The 19615-nt window shown below is 35.0% G+C and overlaps 2 protein-coding genes and 1 pseudogene across 4 annotated transcripts; all 3 read right to left on the bottom strand.

The window, feature by feature from the left end:
* LOC144544654 (Sec14p-like phosphatidylinositol transfer family protein) lies at positions 1 to 2678 on the bottom strand. Of its 2 annotated transcripts, none has more exons than XM_078293202.1 (6): positions 2446 to 2678; positions 1460 to 1600; positions 1222 to 1368; positions 595 to 747; positions 385 to 507; positions 1 to 222 (listed from the first exon to the last, which is right to left on the bottom strand). In XM_078293202.1, exons 1-6 carry the CDS (start codon positions 2581 to 2583, stop codon positions 145 to 147), a joined length of 780 nt encoding a protein of 259 aa, XP_078149328.1. In that variant the 5' UTR covers positions 2584 to 2678; the 3' UTR covers positions 1 to 144. The 2 variants fall into 2 exon arrangements, with proteins under 2 accessions (XP_078149328.1, XP_078149327.1); XM_078293201.1 differs by having other exon boundaries at positions 1460 to 1612; positions 2446 to 2675.
* Positions 2679 to 4018: 1340 nt separating this feature from the next.
* Positions 4019 to 7116, bottom strand: LOC144544140 (protein BCCIP homolog; annotated as a pseudogene). The gene is made up of 7 exons (XR_013508150.1): positions 6829 to 7116; positions 6311 to 6583; positions 5986 to 6194; positions 5831 to 5896; positions 5371 to 5466; positions 4655 to 4711; positions 4019 to 4397 (listed from the first exon to the last, which is right to left on the bottom strand). The product of XR_013508150.1 is annotated as a protein BCCIP homolog (transcript).
* Positions 7117 to 9336: 2220 nt separating this feature from the next.
* On the bottom strand, positions 9337 to 19573 carry SEX1 (Pyruvate phosphate dikinase, PEP/pyruvate binding domain-containing protein). Its single transcript, XM_078292483.1, has 34 exons — positions 19439 to 19573; positions 18828 to 19088; positions 18364 to 18405; positions 18161 to 18270; positions 17576 to 17654; positions 17355 to 17446; positions 17072 to 17264; positions 16099 to 16323; positions 15573 to 15914; positions 15357 to 15464; positions 15160 to 15258; positions 14947 to 15078; positions 14729 to 14817; positions 14485 to 14619; positions 14230 to 14392; positions 14050 to 14139; positions 13761 to 13946; positions 13560 to 13622; positions 13178 to 13240; positions 13010 to 13069; positions 12711 to 12863; positions 12527 to 12610; positions 12269 to 12445; positions 12050 to 12156; positions 11751 to 11964; positions 11515 to 11618; positions 11231 to 11369; positions 11015 to 11140; positions 10811 to 10921; positions 10618 to 10716; positions 10349 to 10522; positions 10011 to 10103; positions 9798 to 9913; positions 9337 to 9677 (listed from the first exon to the last, which is right to left on the bottom strand). Exons 2-34 carry the CDS (start codon positions 19062 to 19064, stop codon positions 9473 to 9475), a joined length of 4410 nt encoding a protein of 1469 aa, XP_078148609.1. The 5' UTR covers positions 19065 to 19088; positions 19439 to 19573; the 3' UTR covers positions 9337 to 9472.
* Between the last annotated feature and the right edge of the window lie 42 nt (positions 19574 to 19615).

The following is a 19615-nucleotide window of genomic DNA, read 5'->3' as shown; positions in this document are numbered from 1 at the left end:
ATTGGAAATATTGTCATTCATACTTTCTCCAATTTTTAAAAATTTTCTTATGCGTTTATGCCGTACTAAAAGTTACATAAAAGGTGATTGAATTATATCCTTATTTTAATTCATGCCAAGAATTTTCTTTTAACATTGAAAGGTTTAGTCCCTAAAATCTGGTGGAATAGTATGTGCTGTGAAGTATTCTTTCCTCACAGTCTCTGCATCACAAAACCTCACCTGTATCAGAACAAAATAAGCACATTTCTCAGCTCTATTTAACAAGAAAAATGAATTGATTGGAATCAGAAAACAAGAGTATGTATAAAAAAGGTACAAAAGCTCCACACTGTTGATTCACATAAAAAAGTGCACATATGAGATAATTTAGTTGCAACATACCAGGGAGGCGTACGACTTTAAGAGAGGTCTGACGAGCTGCCACATAGGCTTGAACACAAATGGCGCATCCACAAACAACACTTGACTGAGCCTCTTTGGATAGTAATAATAGAACACATCAATCTAGTGATGAAACAAAACAAGAGACGGAGTTAACAAATCATTTGAAGGAACCTTTATTTTTTAACTAAGAATGTTTTACTCGCTCACCAGGAATTTGAGGAACTGAAAATCGCCATTCTCGATATTGAAACCGCGTAGATCGAATATACCAAGAATATTTTCACTACCAGGAGGAAGTTTACTCAATGCTCTCTCCACCAAAAGCACACAAAGCTTCTGATTCATCACCGGGTCTTGTTTCTGTTCCATTTTGATTATTGCCACTTTGTCACAAAATCTTGTAATACTCCCTCAATACCAAAACTACCAAAGGAATTATTAAACACGATCTTTTTAAATGTTGCATTGTTAGTTTAACTAATGCCAAAATCTGTTAATTTAACTGACGTTACTGCTGCTTAGTTAACAGGAGTCAAATAAAAAAAATTATGGTTGTAAGCGTTGGTCAGAGTATCCATTTACAAATAGATGAGCAGATACGTTTCCACAAGAGGGGGCCATTTTAAAATTTCTTATTTGAGTACCAAAAATGATCTCATAAGGCTTTTTGAGGTTACACACAATATTTTGAGGTTTTACAGGCCTATGCATGAAGTTATCCTCATACTGTTACATACACCTTTTCTGTTGGGATTCTGTATTCTGGATCTCAGGTAGGAACCCTGAAACAAATTTTAAGAAAGAAGAGAAATATAAGGGGTAAAGTAAACATACAGCAGGCAAATGCTTAGACCCGACAACAACTAGCACAGGTCTACCATATTTATCGAGGTGATCATGCACATACGCCTTTCCTGTTTTGTACAATTCCTTCACCGACTCCTCTGACAATTCTGTCACACCAAATTCCTGTCTCCATTTCTAGACAAAACATTTGAAGGATAACACATCTACCATGAACAATGATTTAGTACTTGATATATTGACATAAAATCCCTGATTGGAAGGATACAATTGCTTTGCTTAGTTTAGAGACGGATTCTTCAACTGAAAACTTTCTGTCTTTTAAAAACCATAGTATCATTTCTTCATCATCTCTTCCATTTTTTCCAGTTGCAAGGCTTGGATACTCTTTATTTAGTTTCTCTTTCACCTCCAAAACAAGCTACATTTCAAAAAGGATAAAGAGTTTCATAAAGTTTTCAAGGTAGTTCACTAGTTCCATCAGTGGCACACCAGTTACAGTATGATTTTACATTGGTACAAACAGGTTATTAGACCCAACACCACCTGCAAGAAACCCCAAATGTAGGGATTTCTTTTTATAAACCATCATAAAAAAAAAATGGAAACCGGATTGATTGCTTATTTTTTTTACAAAAGTTATCAATACCGAATTTCAAATTCAGTATCCTTTGGATTCCGAATTTGAATTTCGGTACCCACTTTTGAACCCGTTCTCCCCTATTCCCTCCCCGCCGGCAATTGCAGCCGGACACAGAAAAGACTTCAATTGGAAACCAAAATTGATTTTCTTTTTCTGGAATTCCAATTTGATTAAAAAAATTAATTGGAAATCAAAAATGATTTTCAGTATGGGATGGAGAAGGGTTGGAACGGGTCGCTCCGTGTTGTCATACCGAAATTCAAATTCGGTACCAACTTTGGGTACCGAATTTGAATTTCAGTATTAATGAATTTTATAAAAATATAAGCAATCAACCCGGTTTCCGATTTTTTTTTTATGATGGTTTATTAAAAAAATTCCAAATGTAGAGAAATATAACAAAGTAGCCATTAAAAATAGATAAATAGATCTGTACACAAGTCAAAGATTATTTTCAAAGGGTATAGTTATTCCCAATTAGGGATAACGGGGGCTTATCTTCAATTATACCCATACCTTACAATGATCCCTAAATTTGAACAGATAAAGATGCTTCCATGATTTGGTAAAAAGGAAAGGATTTGTCACTTGTATTGGGAGCGCTTAAAAACCTTGGAATGGTCGTCGGAGGAGAGGGTCTGGTACTCCGCGGAGCAGCGTAGGACTACAAAGCGTCTCTCAGTTTTAGCGCGCAATGAGAAAGAAGGAGAGAAAGGCGACCGGAGAGTGTTTGTCAGTTTCAGTGCCATCTCTATTATCTGCTCCGCGTTCTATCTGACAGAGACTGCTATGAGATGGGATTCAAATTAAGGGTAGGAGGGTGCTTTATAATCTGGAGCTCTCAAAACTAGAAGAAAATTAGAGCAAGTTATTTGTCTTTACTCAAATTTTGATTTATTCATTTTCAGTCACTCAATTTTATTATTTGTCTCAATTAAATCACTTTATATTTTTTTTTAATATTAATGAAATATTCTCATTTCATCTATAATATTAACGGAATATACTTATTTCGTTTAAAATACTAACAGAATGAGCATATTTCGTCCAAAATACTAACAAAATGAGCATGTTATGTTCAAAATAGTAACAGAATAAGCATATTCTGTTAATATTTTAAACGGAAAAATATAGAGTGGCTTGATTGAGACAAATAATAAAGTTGAATGATTAAAAAGAAACAAATCAAACTTGAGTGATCAATTTGTGACAAATGACAAAGTTTAGTACCTCCAGCAAATTTTACCCAAATTATATTCCTCAAAAATTAAATGAAGTTTACTCAGTTACAGACTTACATGTCCGAAATTTTTATTAATGCCCTTCAATCAAAAAAAAAAAAAAAAAATAGCAAATATGCCCTCTGGACCAATTTTTTTTTTTTTTAAATACCGTAACCACTCCACGTTGGAGCGGTCATTTAAAAAGGTATAAATGATCAACAAGAGCTAAGACGATCATTACATATAATGATCATCTGATCCTTTGCAAGGATCGAATTATGTGTTGTTACATCAATCAGATTAGATTACTTCGAAGATGCATTCTAATTTGTCAGATTTTATTACAAATATTTGAACAGTCGCCATACACAATTGGAGAAGTAAAATTGACAAATACATATCTAAAGTTGCCAAAAAAAAAACAAAAAAAAAAAAGATCTTCCAAACTTGAGTTGAAATTTTCGATTAAGTTTTTCATTTTATTTTTTGAACATGTAGAATACTAATTTTTATAGCAAACATTCATTCTATACAAATGTTTAGCTGACCCCCACAGTGGAGCGATTTGCTATAATTTTTTCTTTTTAGATATGTTTAAATTGGTAATGATTTCTTTCTATTTATTTTTATTTTTATATGATTTAAGAAATATCATTTATCATTTAATTTGTCATTTTGTTTGAGATTTTTTTTATAAAAATATGTAAAAATAATAATATATATATCATTTAAGGAATATTATTTACGTGTAGATGTCATTCACAAAACATTATTTGTTATTAGTATATTTTCTTACGAAAATAAGTCATTTTGTATAATATTTTTTTCTCTTATAATATGTTTTTATTGCAACGTAAGTGCACAATACTAATCTATAGATATAGATATAGATTTCATCAATTATCATAAAATCAAACTGAAAAAGAAAAATGTACGAACATAGATAATGTACATCTTCATATGTGAAGCTTAAAAGCAAGAAAAATGTAGGAACATGAATTCCTCACATTCTTAGGTTAAGCTTAAGTATCACTTTTTCCACAATAAAAAAATAAAAATACACTATAGTAGAAGATGGGAATTTACATTGTCACTTTTTTTCTGCTCAATACAAAATTTCGCATGACGTACCAAAGCTCATATTTTTCTTTTATCTAACACACTTCTAGTTCTCGACTTCTCATTTAGAACCTACCTTTAAAATGAAAGCTAAGAATACAAACTCAACAAACTATGCAGGATCACAAGTTCTCCACCAAAGTCTTCAGTTTTTCAAGGAATTTGGGGATTACCTCAGCTTTGATAACCATCCCCAAACCCACTTTTTTATAGCTTTTCAACTGCACCAAAAAGAAAATGACAGCATAGATTTTAATTCTAAAAATATTTGGAATCTGTTGTTTTTAGGATTTCTTCATTCTGATAAAATGGTTGTTATACCCCATAATTAGCTAACAGCATTTGTACAATAACTAACCTCTCTCTTTATCTCAATGGTTAGTATAATGAAGACAACCATGAATGTAAAAGACCATGAACTCATCTATGAAAGAAATTTCTTTTCTGCAAAAGACGGATAGTTCAAATTTGAACTTACCTCGGGAGGAGCCACTTCTTCAGCCGATAGTTCAAATGTAAAAGACCACGAACTCATCTGAATAATTAATAACAACAACAACTAAGCCTTTAGTCCCAAATCTGAAGAATTAATAAAATTAGATAATATCTGAAAAAAAAATAACATATTTTATTAATAAAATTGTCATAAACTCCCCTATAACCCTTCAAAATTACAAAACTGCAAGAAATATTCCATGTCACGTGCACTCCAATACCCTTATGTTTCACCCCTTCTTCAAAAGATGCCAAAAGTATTCTATTGCCTCATTTTAATATACAATTGCCAAGAAAGACTAAAGAGAGGTATTTTGTGAAGAAACACCCTGACAAATTTCTATATTTACCACAAGGGGCTTTTGGTTTAGTTCAGTCACACAGTAAATTACTCACAAAGGAATATAAAGCTGCATCAAATATTGCAAAAAGACCGCCTATTTTCAGTATGAAGTGCCTAAAGTACCTTCATTTCTGTTAACTACCAAGTAACAATCATATTCCTTGGTAAGGACCTACAGATGCAATACTTCGAACCACTTGGATTGAATTGCAATTTGGCATCTGTTAATATTCCAAATTACAGGAATTTGATTGATTAGTCTGAGGCTTTTAAAGAATAAGGAGTCCCTGTCATAATGTATGATAGTTTGGTTTTATGCAAATACTAGTTATTAACTTATAACCTTTGTCAAGTACCTCATGGAATATCTCATCTTCCTGTTTTAGATAAATAACAGGATCATCCCAATCAGCTTTTCTCTTTACAGCTCTTTGTTGGGTCTGTGCCTTGTTCTGTGCACAAAATAAGAAACTCAGCTAATCATTCTATTATATGGAACAAAGATCAGGAATAGATGTGTGCATGAATTTCAGTCATGTCAGATGAAAGTAAGAAATCATATGCAATTCAATGCCAATTTGTTCCGTGACTTATTACTTGTATATTCAACAATTTCATTGTACATCTATTAAGTGATTATTTGGCATCTAATATGATAATTTCTCAGGACAAACCGGTATTAAACTAATTTCATTCGGCTTGCAAATGCATCATCAAAAACTGACAAAAGTCATGCAGGAAAGGAACTAAAAACATAATTTGGCAAATCAACATTAAAACAGTTACGAAGTATCTCAGAAAAAAATAAAACAGTACCTCTAAGATTTTTGTGATCAAGAAATAATGCTTGAACCGGAAAGAGTCACGAAGAACTGCTGTGGGCTATAGGAAAAAAAAAGTAGTGAGTCCCCAATAAAACTACAATTGCATAGCAATGTAAATTCACAGTACCAGCAGAGGGAGAAAGAGACCTCATCCTCAGTAGCCCACAATATCTCATCAAAAGGGCTTCATATAATTTGAGCACAAGTTGGTACGGGCAGTTTGCAAACCGCTGGCACATCAGCAAACCAGTATCCTTTGCTTCTTCCTCCAATACCTGCCTCAACTTCACTTTTGTCTTTTCTTCCTTGCACATGCCTAGAACATACTGTTTGAGCTCCTTCATGCACTGGTTATCCTGACACAGCAATCAGCAAAAGAAAAGACATATCACTTCTATCCTTTATCAGCAATCACATATCAGTCAGATCATATTTTTTAACAGGCATGTATAAATTTTGGTACTAAATTTACCTGATAGCGGCCAAAATTGAGAGCGGTGATGTCAGCAAACAGCTCCTGTTCGTCACCTCCATCTCTATTCCCGTCAGAATCATCAGTGTCTCCTTCGCTGTCAGCTGATTTAACAACAGTACCAACTGTCGTCTGTGCAAGAATGAGATCAACAAATCCAGAGAGATCCCATTGGTAGTTGTCAAGGTACTTTTGGAGAAGAAGCTTCACCCCATGAAAATCTTCCGATTTTGGGTCAAAGAATTCAAAATCTACTTGCACCATCTCCTCTTCCTATTTATGTTATACACAATTCAACATTCAATTGATGTAAATTCAGAGTAAATATAGGTTTCGTGAGGATTGAGAATGAGGTTAGTGAGAATAGCTTGCTAACCCCAAATCCAGAATAGCCGCTAACCCAACATTTCAATGGGTTAGCGGAATAGCAGCTAACCCGAGCTAACCTTGTTATTCCTTGGCACCCAAAAACACCCGAGCTAACCTTGTCAAAAAAATTGAGTTAATTAAACAAGTACATGTTGATCTTCTTCTTCTTCCTCATCATTATCACTGGAGAAGTCAATTTCTTTGATGTTTGTATTATGGGAGTTTGCATTTGAGTGAGGAGATGAAGATGAAGAAGTAGTGAATTTGGGGAGAGAGAGAAAGCTACATCTAGCAAAAGAAGAGAAGGTGAGCATAGGTTTCGGCCTCCTCTTCTTTGTCTTCTTCATAGGTATTGTGCGTGATTGTGCAGCTATTTGTTTATACTTATCATTATCATCATCTAGCTCGAGAAAAGTAACACCTTTCTTCGATTTCATTATACCAAAGTCGTTGCGAAAGAGAAAACCGGCGCCAGCGGGAGTAAAACAACGGAGAGTGTAACCCTCACTCTCCCCTGTATCTATTAATCTGCAAAATATTCTTTCTCACTCCTCCGCCAGTCACTAAGCTCTCCGCCTCCTTCGCCGGGATCCGCTTCTCCGCCTTCGGTTTCGCACAGGGCCTTGGTGACGTGGTGAGCCGCGATTCTGGCCTTCACGACTTTTTTCTTCGCGACTTGAGACTCATCTTCTTTAGCGCACTGTGTGAGCCGCGCATAGACCGAGCGGAGGGAGCACTGCACCTAGTGGTCAGGTTATTACAAATTACGGTCATATAAAATCGAAGCGGTGTCGCTGACAGGTGGGACTCACCTCTCTGTGACACTCTAGACGAAACCGTTCACTTATGAATCTAAAATTAAGATATAAGATAGATTTCGTTGGAGGTGAAGTGTATTTGTAAATTGTTCACTCAAATTTGATTTATTTATTTTTAATTATTTAAAATTGGTCCAAAATTTTAATGGAATATTCACAATCCGTCTAAAATATTAATGGAATATATTTATTTCATCCAAAATTCTAACGGAATGAACATATTCTGTTCAAAATACTAACATAATGAGCATATTTTGTTAACATTTTGGATGGAAAAGTATAGAGTGACTTGAATGAGACAAATAATAAAGTTGAGTGATAAAAAAGAAACAAATCAAACTTGAGTAACGAATTTGTAACAAATGACAAAGTTTAGTGACCTCAGCAAAATTTATCCAAATTATATTCCTCAAAAATTAAATAAAGCTATGATTAAATGAAGTTTACTCAGTTACAGGTCCGAAAATTTTATTAATGCCCTTCAATAAAAAAAAAAGGTTAGCAAATATGTCCTCTGGGCTATTTTTTTTAAAAAAAATACCCTAACTGCTCCACATTAGAGCAGTCATTCAAAAAAGTATAAACGAACAACAAGAGTTAAGAAAATTATTACAGATAATGATCTAATTATTACAGATAATCATTATCGCCTGATCCTTTGCAATTATCAAATTATGTGTTGTTACATCGATCAGATTAAATTACTTCGAAGAGACATTCTAATTTGTCTACAAATACTTGAGCAGCCGCCAGACACAATTGGAGACATAAAATTGACAAATACATATCCAAAGTTGCTAAAAAACAAAGGAAAGAGCCTCCAAACTTGAGTTGAAGTTTCCAATTAAATTTTCTTATTTTTATTTTTCGAACATGTAGAATACCAATTTTTATAGCAAACATTTATTCTATACACACTAAACATCTCTAAAAAAAATATTTAACTGACCGCCTCACAGTGGAGCGATTTGCTATAAATTTTTTTTTTTAGATATGTTTAGATTGGTACTGATTTTTTTCTATTTCTCTTTATTTTTTTATATCATTTATCATTTAATATGTAATTTTGTTTGAGATTTTTTTACAAAAATATGTGAAAAGATAAAAAAAATAATATATATGTTATTTAAGAAATGTTATTTACAAAACATTATTTGTTATTAGTCTATTTTCTTACAAAAATATATCATTTTGTATAATATTTTTTTTCTCTTATAATGTGTTTCTACTACAATGTATGAGCACAATACTAATCTATATCTATAGATATAGATTTCATGAAAAAGAAAAATGTACGAACATAGATAATATCTACAGACGTGAAGCTTTAAAGTCAAGAAAAATGTACGAACATGAATTCCTCATTTTTTTAGGTTCGTACGAATCGCAGATGGGAAGCATAAACAAATACGTATTCCACAATAAAACAATACAGTAGAGAGAAAAAAACACCAGGTTCCTTGGCATGTACCTCAAAAAAACTATTGAAAACTCAACGATTTTGCCTCGTCAGCATAAATTATCACAAACGTATTTCCATATATACTAGCATGTTCTTGTGAGCTCTTTTAACACATCAAAATAATATTAGCTAAAATTTTATAGCATGCTTGAAGACGGCACTTTATGGACCGGCATCAACATTTATTCCTCTTTAACTATATACTAGGGAATTTACATATATTTCCAAAATATTCAATGGGGATAAATATGAGCCCCATAGTATTACACTATAGATTATATAGAAAATTTTATTATCAAATGGGTCTTCTTGTAGAATTCACATCCCCTCAGGTTACCTGACTGAGTACAATTAAATTGGACGACCCAAGATTGGAATTTTTACCTTGGCATGGATCTCAAAGCACAAATAATACTGCCCTCTCTGTCATCCCGAATAGGCACCAGTTTATATTAAATCTGGGTCGTCCGTTTCAATTTTGTTGAGTCAGGTACCTGGGAGGATACGGGCGACTCACATCTGTGGTCTAGTTTGCACAACAAAAATCTTGCCATCTTTCACCGCCCCTTCAATGTCCTGTGGTGAGCCATATAGATCTTCTATAGCACTTCCAGCATTTACAATGCCGCACAAAATAGTGTGGCGAAAATTCTGATCCATCATAAGTGGATCTGAGGAATAGTCGAGTACCACCTTTTCTTCTTCATCCATTGGTACACTGCATTTAGAAATGCATTTAGAGGCACATAGCAGAAGTTACCACAGAGACTAATTTGAACTGGAACCTCTTGTTTGAATTCCTCACTTTTTTACTGTATGAAAAAATCCGCGGATTTACCTGTCATAGAGCCCAGCACCAGCATAACCTTCTAAATCTTCTCCATTAGAGTCTGATCTGAAGATTATTGATCTCTTGATGAAAAGGCCAATGGGCTTACTTGGGTATCCCAATACCTGTTTTTGAAGTTCAGAATTTAATAATGAAAAAGAGGCGAGTACATTGACAGGTATTTGGCATGATGTAGACGGTAAAATAAAAGTTTATGGTTACCTTAGGTGAGTTAAGGTCACTTTTCTTACAAACAAAGCTCAAGGCACGACCTGGATAAGCTCCTACAAGAGTCTCTCCCAGCCCCTTTACCATCTGCATAAACATAAATTATTGATTTTCATAAATAGAAAAGTATTTTCTCTAACTCAAGATATTTTTTCAAAATCGGTAACTGACATATAACTTGCTTACAAAGCTAAGCTTCATCATGACAAACCAATAGATATGTTTACAAAATCGCTCATGACAAAAACAAAATCCAACTGATGCTCCAGAAAAGGACAATTTTGACCCTTTCTTGACTTGACAAGTGGAAAAGAGAGAGAAGCGTTGCTAACCTCAGCATAAATCTCAGAGGAGTCACCAGTTAAAGGGTTGGTAGTGTGAATGACGAATGCATAATCAGCACTAATGATCTCTTGCACAAGCACTGCCATGCACAGATAGTCGTGATCTAACTTCACTTTTCGTGTGCTGAAATATGCTCTCTCATTCCATTTTGATCCCCAGACCTACCATTAACCAGATTAATCACATGTTTTGTAGTGCAAAATAAACCTATTGTACAATTTTACTTAAGAAAGGTAAAATTTTTCTTTGACTAAACCTTTTTAATGGCCAACCAGGCTTGTTCCCATCTATGCTGGCCTTCATCTCCAGGCCAAGGCATGTCAGATTCTTTCATTTTCTTCTTCAGCTCTTCCACCTGAACAACTCAAAAATTCAGATCTCTACTTATTTTATCAACAAAATGAGAGGAGTGAACTCGAGAAAAACAATCCAGGTAAGAGCAGCTTAACCAGTTGAGGTGGAGGAGCTAGCTCAAGCACAGTTTTGCGTATTTCTCCAAGATAATCAAATTCGCCCTTTGCTAATTTCTCCTTTAGGTCTTTAATCTTTCCGGCTACTTGCTGACAAATTCAAAACAAAAAGAATAGTTAATGGAATGCACCGCTGTCTCATAAAAATGTATAGCATGCAATAGTTCATGAAAGGGAACTCACCTTATTGATAGGATCAGAAAGAACCTTCTCAAATACCCCAAATGGAAGGGCAACAGATGTAGGTATTCCTATCCATGAAGGTACTTTTTCTTTCAAAAAAGCAATATTCCTTGATTTAGCACCCACCTGTAACACATATTAAACAACCCAGCATTAGAACTTTGTTTTCCTGACAACCTTAAATGAACAAGCAGACTAGGGTTTATAAGCACGAACCGTCTCATTGGTGAACTCTTTAGCTGAAATGGCATACTTCCCGATGAACTTCTTCTTGACTAGCGAAATGGAAGGAGAAGAATCATCACCCTGCTTGTCAGCAGAAGTTGAACCTGACAACTCACTCTCATTTATCTCACTGCATCAGTAATAGACAAGGATATGTCAAGCTTTACTTTGCATAGTCTCGTAAAAATAAGGGAGGCAGGGAGGGAGGGAGAGAGAGAGAAACCATATCACTTGACAACCGCTGTCAAGTTTTTAAAAGAGAGAGAGAGAGAGACCTATAAGTAATATCAGCTGAAGTGGGTTTCAGACGAAATAGTTTCCCTTTATTTGTTTCAAGCTGAGCAAGAATTGCAGGATCAAAGCAAGTAGCAAAACAGACCTACAGGATAAAATGAAAGAAATTAGAAATTAAGTCCAGGATAAAATGAAAAAAAAATAGAAATTAATAGGAAAAGATAGTAAAGAAAATAAATTAGAATATAAAAATAGAAGGGGAGAAAACAGAAAGAACCTTGCTATTTCTAGCCCGCACGGAGACGTGAGAGAGAACATCAGGCATGTCAGGGGTAAGCACAGCAACCGTTCCATCAGGTATTTCCTCCTCTCCCTTAACACTCTTTGCCACCAAAATAGTTGGCTTCTCATATGATTTGTTTTGAACTGAGAGCAGCTCATCAACCACTTCTATGTATCCAGCAACTTCCACAGGACTTATTACCTGCCAACTGTTCCCAAGTATATAAAGTTGATTGATTAAGAACACAAGACGGTTTCAACGGAAAAAACTGATAGTTGATAAAACATAGGCACCTTCCAAGATTGGCAACTTTGCGAAGAACAGGATCTAGTCTGTTGAGAAGCATAGACAACGAAGCAGCTGATCCTCCACGAATTATTTCTTCAGTAAAAATATTCAACTACAGGTGATGCAAAGAGAAGAGTATGTCAAGTGCTTAAGTTTAAAATGTATACAGGAAGAAGAAAGAAGAAGAGAAAGAGGGAAGTAGGCAAATGCATAAAGAAACTTACAGCCCACTGTTCAACTCCAAGTAAAGAGCCGAGATATTCAGCTGTGGGCTGAAGGAGGTGGTGATATGCTTCTGCCTTGCTTGCCAGAGCCAGTCTTGTTCTATCCAGAAATGACTTTGCATATAGTGCCCAATTCTCCTCATTTTTCTTGCACATCTCTAGTGCTTGACTCCATCCCTTTAACATCATTCAAATTAGTACAAAGAACTGTTATAAATATATCAGATTTATAATAAAATAACCATAATAAGAGTATACCTTCAAGGAATATAACATGTCCTCATTATCATCTGAAGAGAGCGCAAGGTTTTCAAGAACCAGAGTTATGAAGTACATGATTTTCTGTCAGAATAAAAACAAATAAAGAATTAGGTTTGCTGTTTTATTTATCAAAACTGGAGATAAAGAGTGACGAAAAGGATAATTGAAAAAACAAGGGCACCTGAGGGTTAGCCGAGTTCAACTCTTCATATGCCCTCTCAACAACAGTCCTGACAGTGGAGTCAAGAGCTATATCCAAAAATAACAGGTCTTTCAATCTTTCATGAGAGCTAAAAAGCAACGGTCTCAGCTCAGCCCGTGCCTCTAATAGAGCCTGCATTATTATTATATGCTTTTAACTCACTATTTCTTTTCCACAGAGAATTTATGTTGCCACCATGGCTGGTTAATGAATATGAAGATCTAAAAGCAAATACACATTTAATATATAATTTACAAATAGAAGTGCTCAGGACACACCTCAAGGAGAGGTTCCACAGACTTAGTTTCAATATGGTCTAGCACAAACTCCAACAAACCCTACACAAATAAGGAGATAAATAAATCAGTGTTCAGCTATATTTAGCTGCTTGTATCATTTAAATAATTGGTGTAATGGTAATTTCTGTAGAAGGGACATGTACATACAGGAAATCCAGATGGCAACCCCTGCACTGGATTTATCCGTACTCCAACCATGAATCCCTGACCCTGCATGAACGATGAGAATGGAAAAATTGTAACAAAAAGTAAAATTTACAAATAGTGGATATATATGAAAGAAAACAAGAGATACAATTATCGAGAGAGAGAGAGAGAGAGGGAGGGAGGGGGGAGCTACACAGCGCCAGGGTGGGCAAAAATAATTGTAGAAAAATGCTCGTGCAAGTATACCTTTAATCAAAAATAATTATAGAAGTATGCTTTATTTTCAGAATAATTAGAAAACCATGCCCCATCCTATCTTTGATGCTGGTTCCACCCCTGGAGAGAGAGAGAGAGGAGGGAGGGGCTTTAAGAAGAAGGGTACCTCAGCTTGGTATCCCATGCAAGTTGCTATAGCAGACTCCAGATCAGCACCTGAATGAACTGCCTGGATATTATAAGAACAAGCCATCGAATACACCCTTATTAGTCATTATACATACTCGCATCAGTTTCTATAACTCTTCATTGAACTGTTACTAGGAAAGAAAATCAGACATTTGTTTGCTTTTTATGCATAACTAACCTTAAGAGTTCTGAGATAATGGCCTAGATCACGAAGTAAACCCTCTTTTTGGTCTCTCCTGAAATTTGGCTCAGAATGAATTGCCCGATCATAGCTCAATAGCCGCTCTTTTGTTATTCCATTCTTCTTCAATGTCTCCCAGTATACATTTACATCAAAATCATTTTTTATATAATCAATCAGTGCCTGCACAAAGACACAAAACATAATTCAATACAAATTCTCAACATAAAACAGCTCAATATATAATATGAAATTAGATAAAATTGACTGGTACAGAAAGTTGTACCTGACAGATGACAACATCATCAGGACTGGTGTTGTTATGCAGCTTCTGATGCCATTCTTCCATCATAGCACCTTTGCAATCATTGTTTCTCTAAGAAAATATATAACAATGGTCAGTTAGATACTTATTGTGATTTGTATAATAGGGAGCAGTTTTCTCTGAACAGCACAGATTTGGCACCTGAACAACTAAGATCTCATCACGAATTCTTTGGCCAACATCACCTTCACCTCCACGACCCACAGTTGACATTATTATTCTTATTAACTCTCTGTATTGCGGTCGGCTCTTATACAAATTCTGAAGCAGATCCGTCAGCCTATCTTGAGCCTTGCTTATTTCACTGCACCAATTGCAATTTACATTTCCATATTTTACAAACTACAAACAACATATATTAAGAGGTTGCTAGCTAAGAGAAAAGAGCCTATGTACCGTGGCTTGACATTATAGTTCTTATTCCAAACAAGTTGCCTAGTAACCATAAACCTCATCCAGACCAGAATTCCAGCTAAACCCAGTCCTCCCTGATCCTTTGCTTCCTCTACCAGATCTGCTGCTATATTGAACCTGCATAACAATTTCATACCAGTTTAGTATAATATTATATAGTCAGCATGAATGACGGAAACAATTATAGATTTTGGAACAAAGCTAAATGGATAAAAAAGTAGTAAACCTGTGCATCAGAGATCTCTCTGCTTCACTCTCCAATTCTGCTATTCTGTCCAGTAACCCTTTTGCTGTTCCCTTACCGTCACCAGCATCCTTCATTTTCAAGCACAAAATGTAACAATAATCGAAATGTGGTATAATATAAGACTCTGCAATTGTGGTTACTCAATAAAAAAAATAAAAAATAAACTCTTAAAAAGTATTCATAGCTCAACATTGCACCTTTATACTCTTGCTGGCATCACTGCTAAATTCAACATAGAAGTCAGAGTCATTGTTCTTAATCCATGTTCCATCAGAATGAAGAACAAACAGCATGCCCTTATAATTGCCACCAATCTCTATCTCGATACTCTGCAGCAAATAAGTCCAACAAATTAGGAGAGAACAGAAGAGATTCTCTGACTGGTGCATTTAAAACTTAACTAGGTTTACCTTGTAAATGAAACCATCTAAAGACACTTCAGTGAATGGGGTATCGCATGCTTGGTCCAGCAACTTTGAGCCCGGAGGTAATACGCTTGTGCTAGGTGCCTGCAAGAAAGAAAAGTTAATCAGCTAACATGATTCAAATTTGATTTAGTACCATTGTATAAATCAAAATCTCGTATTTAAACATAATTGTATTTTACCATCCATTCTCCAGCTTTTTGTGCAACACCCCAGTGAAGAATAAGTGGGCCCTTGTAATTAGTAGCCAAATGAACTATTATCTTACCAGAAGTATCAGTGACAATTACCTATAAACAAAAAGAGAAGAAAGATTATCTAGCAACCTGGACGAACAAAGAAAGTTTAGTTATTCTTAATTCACATTAGTTTTCCATGATTGTATTTGAATTACCCACCATAAGCTCCTCATTCCCCAGCTTGAAGTTCTTCTTGTTCAAAATAGCAGTGTTTTGGTTTGCCTCTATTGCCTCAGAGAAGAAATTCAGAACACTAGTAGCTCTCTCTGGAGATGTGTAGGGTTTTTCTTCTACCAACTCGGATGAATATTTGGTCAAATATTGCACAATGTCCCTCTTCTTGCGTTGGACCCTTTCAACAGAGAAATAGTTCTTCTTCTCAAGTTGCCTGGAGACCTTGGTCTCAATATTCCCTTTCAAGATTTTCTTCTTTAACTCTTCTACAGTTATCCCCTTATTTACTTCCTCCTGTAGCTCTTTCCTTGCTTCCTCAAACTCTTGCTGTATTAACCAAAATTTTAGCTTCATCAGTCAAGTTTTTCTACAACGATTCAAAAAATTTGACTCATTTTTCAGGGGTACATATGAACTTTCCAAGCTTGGTAGGGAAAGAAACTTCTAAAAAAAAGTAGTACATCAATTAATATTGAATAATCAAATTTTGCAGTATAGTTGAGAAAACTACAGCTTGTTTTTCAGGAGAATAATTAGGTTTCCCAGCCTTCTCCCAACGAATATATGCTTGCACCGGCACCAGATCTTTTGGTATTTCACTTAAGGTGACTTTGGACTCCTTTGTGAAAACTTCATCTTTTTCAGGCTTTTTTGTAATTTTCGCACGGAGCTGATTCAAAGATGCTCCTCTTTTAAGTTCCTCCTGTAATTCTCTTCTAGCTGCTTCATATTCCTCCTAAAGTTCATGAAACAGTAAACAGCACTTCAGATAATTGTTTTTCTAATGACGCCATTTTAGGGTTACAAAATTAGTCACAACAAATTTAGTAACTTTTACTCGTCTTTTATATTATGATTTGTTTATAAAAAATTTCTAAAATGGCAAAGTTTAAAATATATATATAGAGGGAGAGGGAGAGGGAGAGGGAGAGAGATTAATAATAAAAGCAAACTAATTTACATATTACAAAAAAAAAAAAAAAAAATTTCCCTTGCTTCACAACATTTACAAAAAAACCCATACATTTTTGAAGAAATTCAAAGAATGGTCCCCACCTTTCCTAGCCATATAACACTATTACTCTCCTTCATTATTGAGGGTATTCATGGTAACAGAATGACAAAAATTAGCCATACAAAAAAGAATTGATTCCTATGATACTGTCCTAACTCCCAAGGATAGATCTATTTATGATTTTCTAGCACCTAAAAGAAGACTGCGCTCGAGGAACTTTTAAATGAAGGTTAGTTATATTTTTAAGAACTAATTTTTAAGAATAAGCTATACTGTTATATTATAAAATAAATTCCACTACTGGCCGACTATCAGCAGGGACCCTCCTAAAATTTTTCAACAGTAAAAGGACTCTTATGGTAAATGCAGTAAAGTCTAGGGTCTTTAGCCTTCTCTTTTCAACAGTAAAAGGACTCTTAGAAAGTTAGGCCTTTTCTTAAATTATTGTAAAATAAAAAAATAAACTAGCCTTCTCTTGTTCGGGGGTATACATTTGCTTTCCGTTTCTTTCCCACCTAAGATATGCTTGGATCTGTACTAATTCTTCTGGTACATCGACATGTGAAGTTTCAGCACCCAAAGATTCGCTACTAGAGACAACTGAAACATCATTATTTTGCCTTGAAAAAAGAACTCGGAAGTTCTCTCCATTGTTTTTGAACCTGTTCATAAAATTTAGATGCAACAGTTTACATATTTCCAGAAGAAATTGAACTAGAATAAACATACTGCCAAAGTTTGAAAGTACAAACCACTTGTTTTGAGCCTCATCGTGCACTAGAAATTCAATCCCATTTATTTCAGGATCATCAATCTCTACTTTCAGCACAGAATCTGAACCAGACTGCCACATTTAAAAAAAAAAAATCATATATGAATCAAAGGCAAGGTAGCAATTTACTAAATGCACGGGGCAGTATGCTAAGGCACAGAGAAGGAAAGTCAGAAAGTAGGGAATTCAAGAAAAGCATACTTGGATAAAGGGAGTTCTAAGAGCCCTGTTCTTATGTATATTTGTTCCATCAGGCCTTCTGGACGGCAGAAGCCAGGCACTGGAATATACACAGAAGTCATAGATTATGTTTCAAAATATTATGACCAGCACATTATTCTAATGGAGCAGTACTAGATTATGCCTGCACTGGTAAGGCAGTGATGATCCAAATATCTTTTATTTCCCATTCCTTTATATAGTTCATTCGTCTTGAGGCCACATCAAGTACAGAGGCAACGATAAGGTAATCAGTTACCCAACATGAGCAGGCGTACACTCACACACGAATCAATAAGGAAAGCCAGCAAACCAATCTCAGCCATATCAATTATACAGCCGTTATTTTCAAGTATAGAAAGTAATATCTATAAAAACTGTAATTTAGGGTGTGTTACATTTAGGAAACTAGCCAACGGTAACAAGGAGTCATGCCTACAAATAGGCAGGTACTCAACCCGGGTAAATCATCAGAAAATAATATCAATCTTCTTTCAATTTTCTACTCTCTCAAAAGTTAATACACACCAACATAAAAAAGGTAGCAAAAGGAGAAGCTGGGCTTACTTTTTACCAGGACAAAGAACACCCCAGTGAAGAATTAACGAGTTATTGTTGTTTGTCACTCTAAGATTTATCTCTGTCAAACCACCTGAGCCTGGGCTAGTAATATCAATCTACTCAATTCCCCAAATCAAAAGTGTCAGATAAAGAAAATAATATGCAATATTCAAAGTTATGGAATACAATTACACGATTGTTATTAGTACCTCAAGATGAGAATTTGCTTCAAGGTAGAACCTGTCTGATACCTGTATGCATCATGTCGAAAAAAGAAAATAAGAAAATTATCCTTCAGAAGTTTGTAGATATCTTGCCAGTTTGACCCTCTTAAGCCCATGTGAAACAAAACATGTAGACACTCGGATCATGACTAACAAAAATCAAATTGCACATTTTGACTTCCCTTGGCTTGGAGATCACCATAGATTATTCACGTACCGTGTTTAGAAAACAAAAATATAGAAATGCAATTTCTCCCAACAATGGGCTTATGCATTTTAACCCTCACAAAATATAAAATAATAATTTGGTTCCTAAAATCTCACATATATTTCCAAAGAACCACGCATTTTACACCTCATTCACTTTAGTCCAATGCAGTACTGCTCGGTTTAATATTAAACAAAAAAAACAGTAATGAAGATCAAAATAATGCCAATTAGAAGGTCACCTCGGAAGCACGATCAGACGCCAGAACAGCATAAGTTGTCATCTTAGCAGTCCAATTTTTTCTCCTATATGATTTGGTTGTAGAAAATCTCAGTTTGTTCCCATAAAATCTATTGGCACTATGATCTGCTCTTGATCCAAAGGGAATGACTCCAGGTAGTAAATTGTTGTTAAAAGAGGGGCCCTGGATTCGACTGAGGGCTCTTTGGGACAAGCAATGGCCTAATGTGTTGCTCATATTTCTGCGCTCATCAATTTATCCCTGTTTGGATTGAATTTCGTAGAAATAAGCAAAATTCAATCACCGAAAAAATTGTGGATATCAAGAATAATAAACAATTCGATCGATAACAGCTAGCGTGCAATTAAACAGTAGAATTCAAAACGATGAACGTAAATTGTAACAAGGAAGTTACAATCTAATGCATGTAAAAGACGATAAAAATAGCTTGAGAACCGGATATAGAGTCTAGAAATGAGCGATACGCATTGCTTCAAAAACGATCGAATGGTAATAGGATAAACAAATAGAGTATATTCCCAAAAAAGAAGTCAAAATGAACAAAGAAAATGGAAGAACGACCAATTTGAGAGAAAATTTAGCGAGAGAACCTGGCACCGGGAGCTTGGTTGGAGACGAAGAGCTGGAACTGGAAGTCTGGAAGACTGGAACTGAGCAAGTGAGAGAGATGTATTCAGTAATAGCTGTAGATATTTTTATTTTATTTTATTTTAATTTATGGTGTTATATTTTTTTCTCAATCGGACAAGTCCACATCGTCTACAACA

This window comes from Carex rostrata, chromosome 26 (assembly GCF_964058835.1).
Source record: "Carex rostrata chromosome 26, lpCarRost1.2, whole genome shotgun sequence".
In the NCBI taxonomy this organism is placed as follows: Eukaryota; Viridiplantae; Streptophyta; class Magnoliopsida; order Poales; family Cyperaceae; genus Carex; species Carex rostrata.
This window is presented reverse-complemented; position numbering and strand designations above follow the sequence as displayed.

Excerpts from the sequence above, each read along its gene's own strand:
- LOC144544654 (XM_078293201.1), bottom strand. The coding sequence starts at position 2,583 with ATGGCACTGAAACTGACAAACACTCTCCGGTCGCCTTTCTCTCCTTCT. Across the intron at positions 1,369-1,459 it reads CTAAACTAAGCAAAGCAATT|AAATGGAGACAGGAATTTGG; the intron begins GTATCCTTCCAA and ends TGTTTTGTCTAG. Across the intron at positions 508-594 it reads TTCAGTTCCTCAAATTCCTG|ATTGATGTGTTCTATTATTA; the intron begins GTGAGCGAGTAA and ends TTTCATCACTAG.
- SEX1 (XM_078292483.1), bottom strand. The coding sequence starts at position 19,064 with ATGAGCAACACATTAGGCCATTGCTTGTCCCAAAGAGCCCTCAGTCGA. Across the intron at positions 16,324-17,071 it reads ATACCCCCGAACAAGAGAAG|GAGGAATATGAAGCAGCTAG; the intron begins GCTAGTTTATTT and ends CATGAACTTTAG. Across the intron at positions 14,393-14,484 it reads AACTATAATGTCAAGCCACG|TGAAATAAGCAAGGCTCAAG; the intron begins GTACATAGGCTC and ends CAATTGGTGCAG.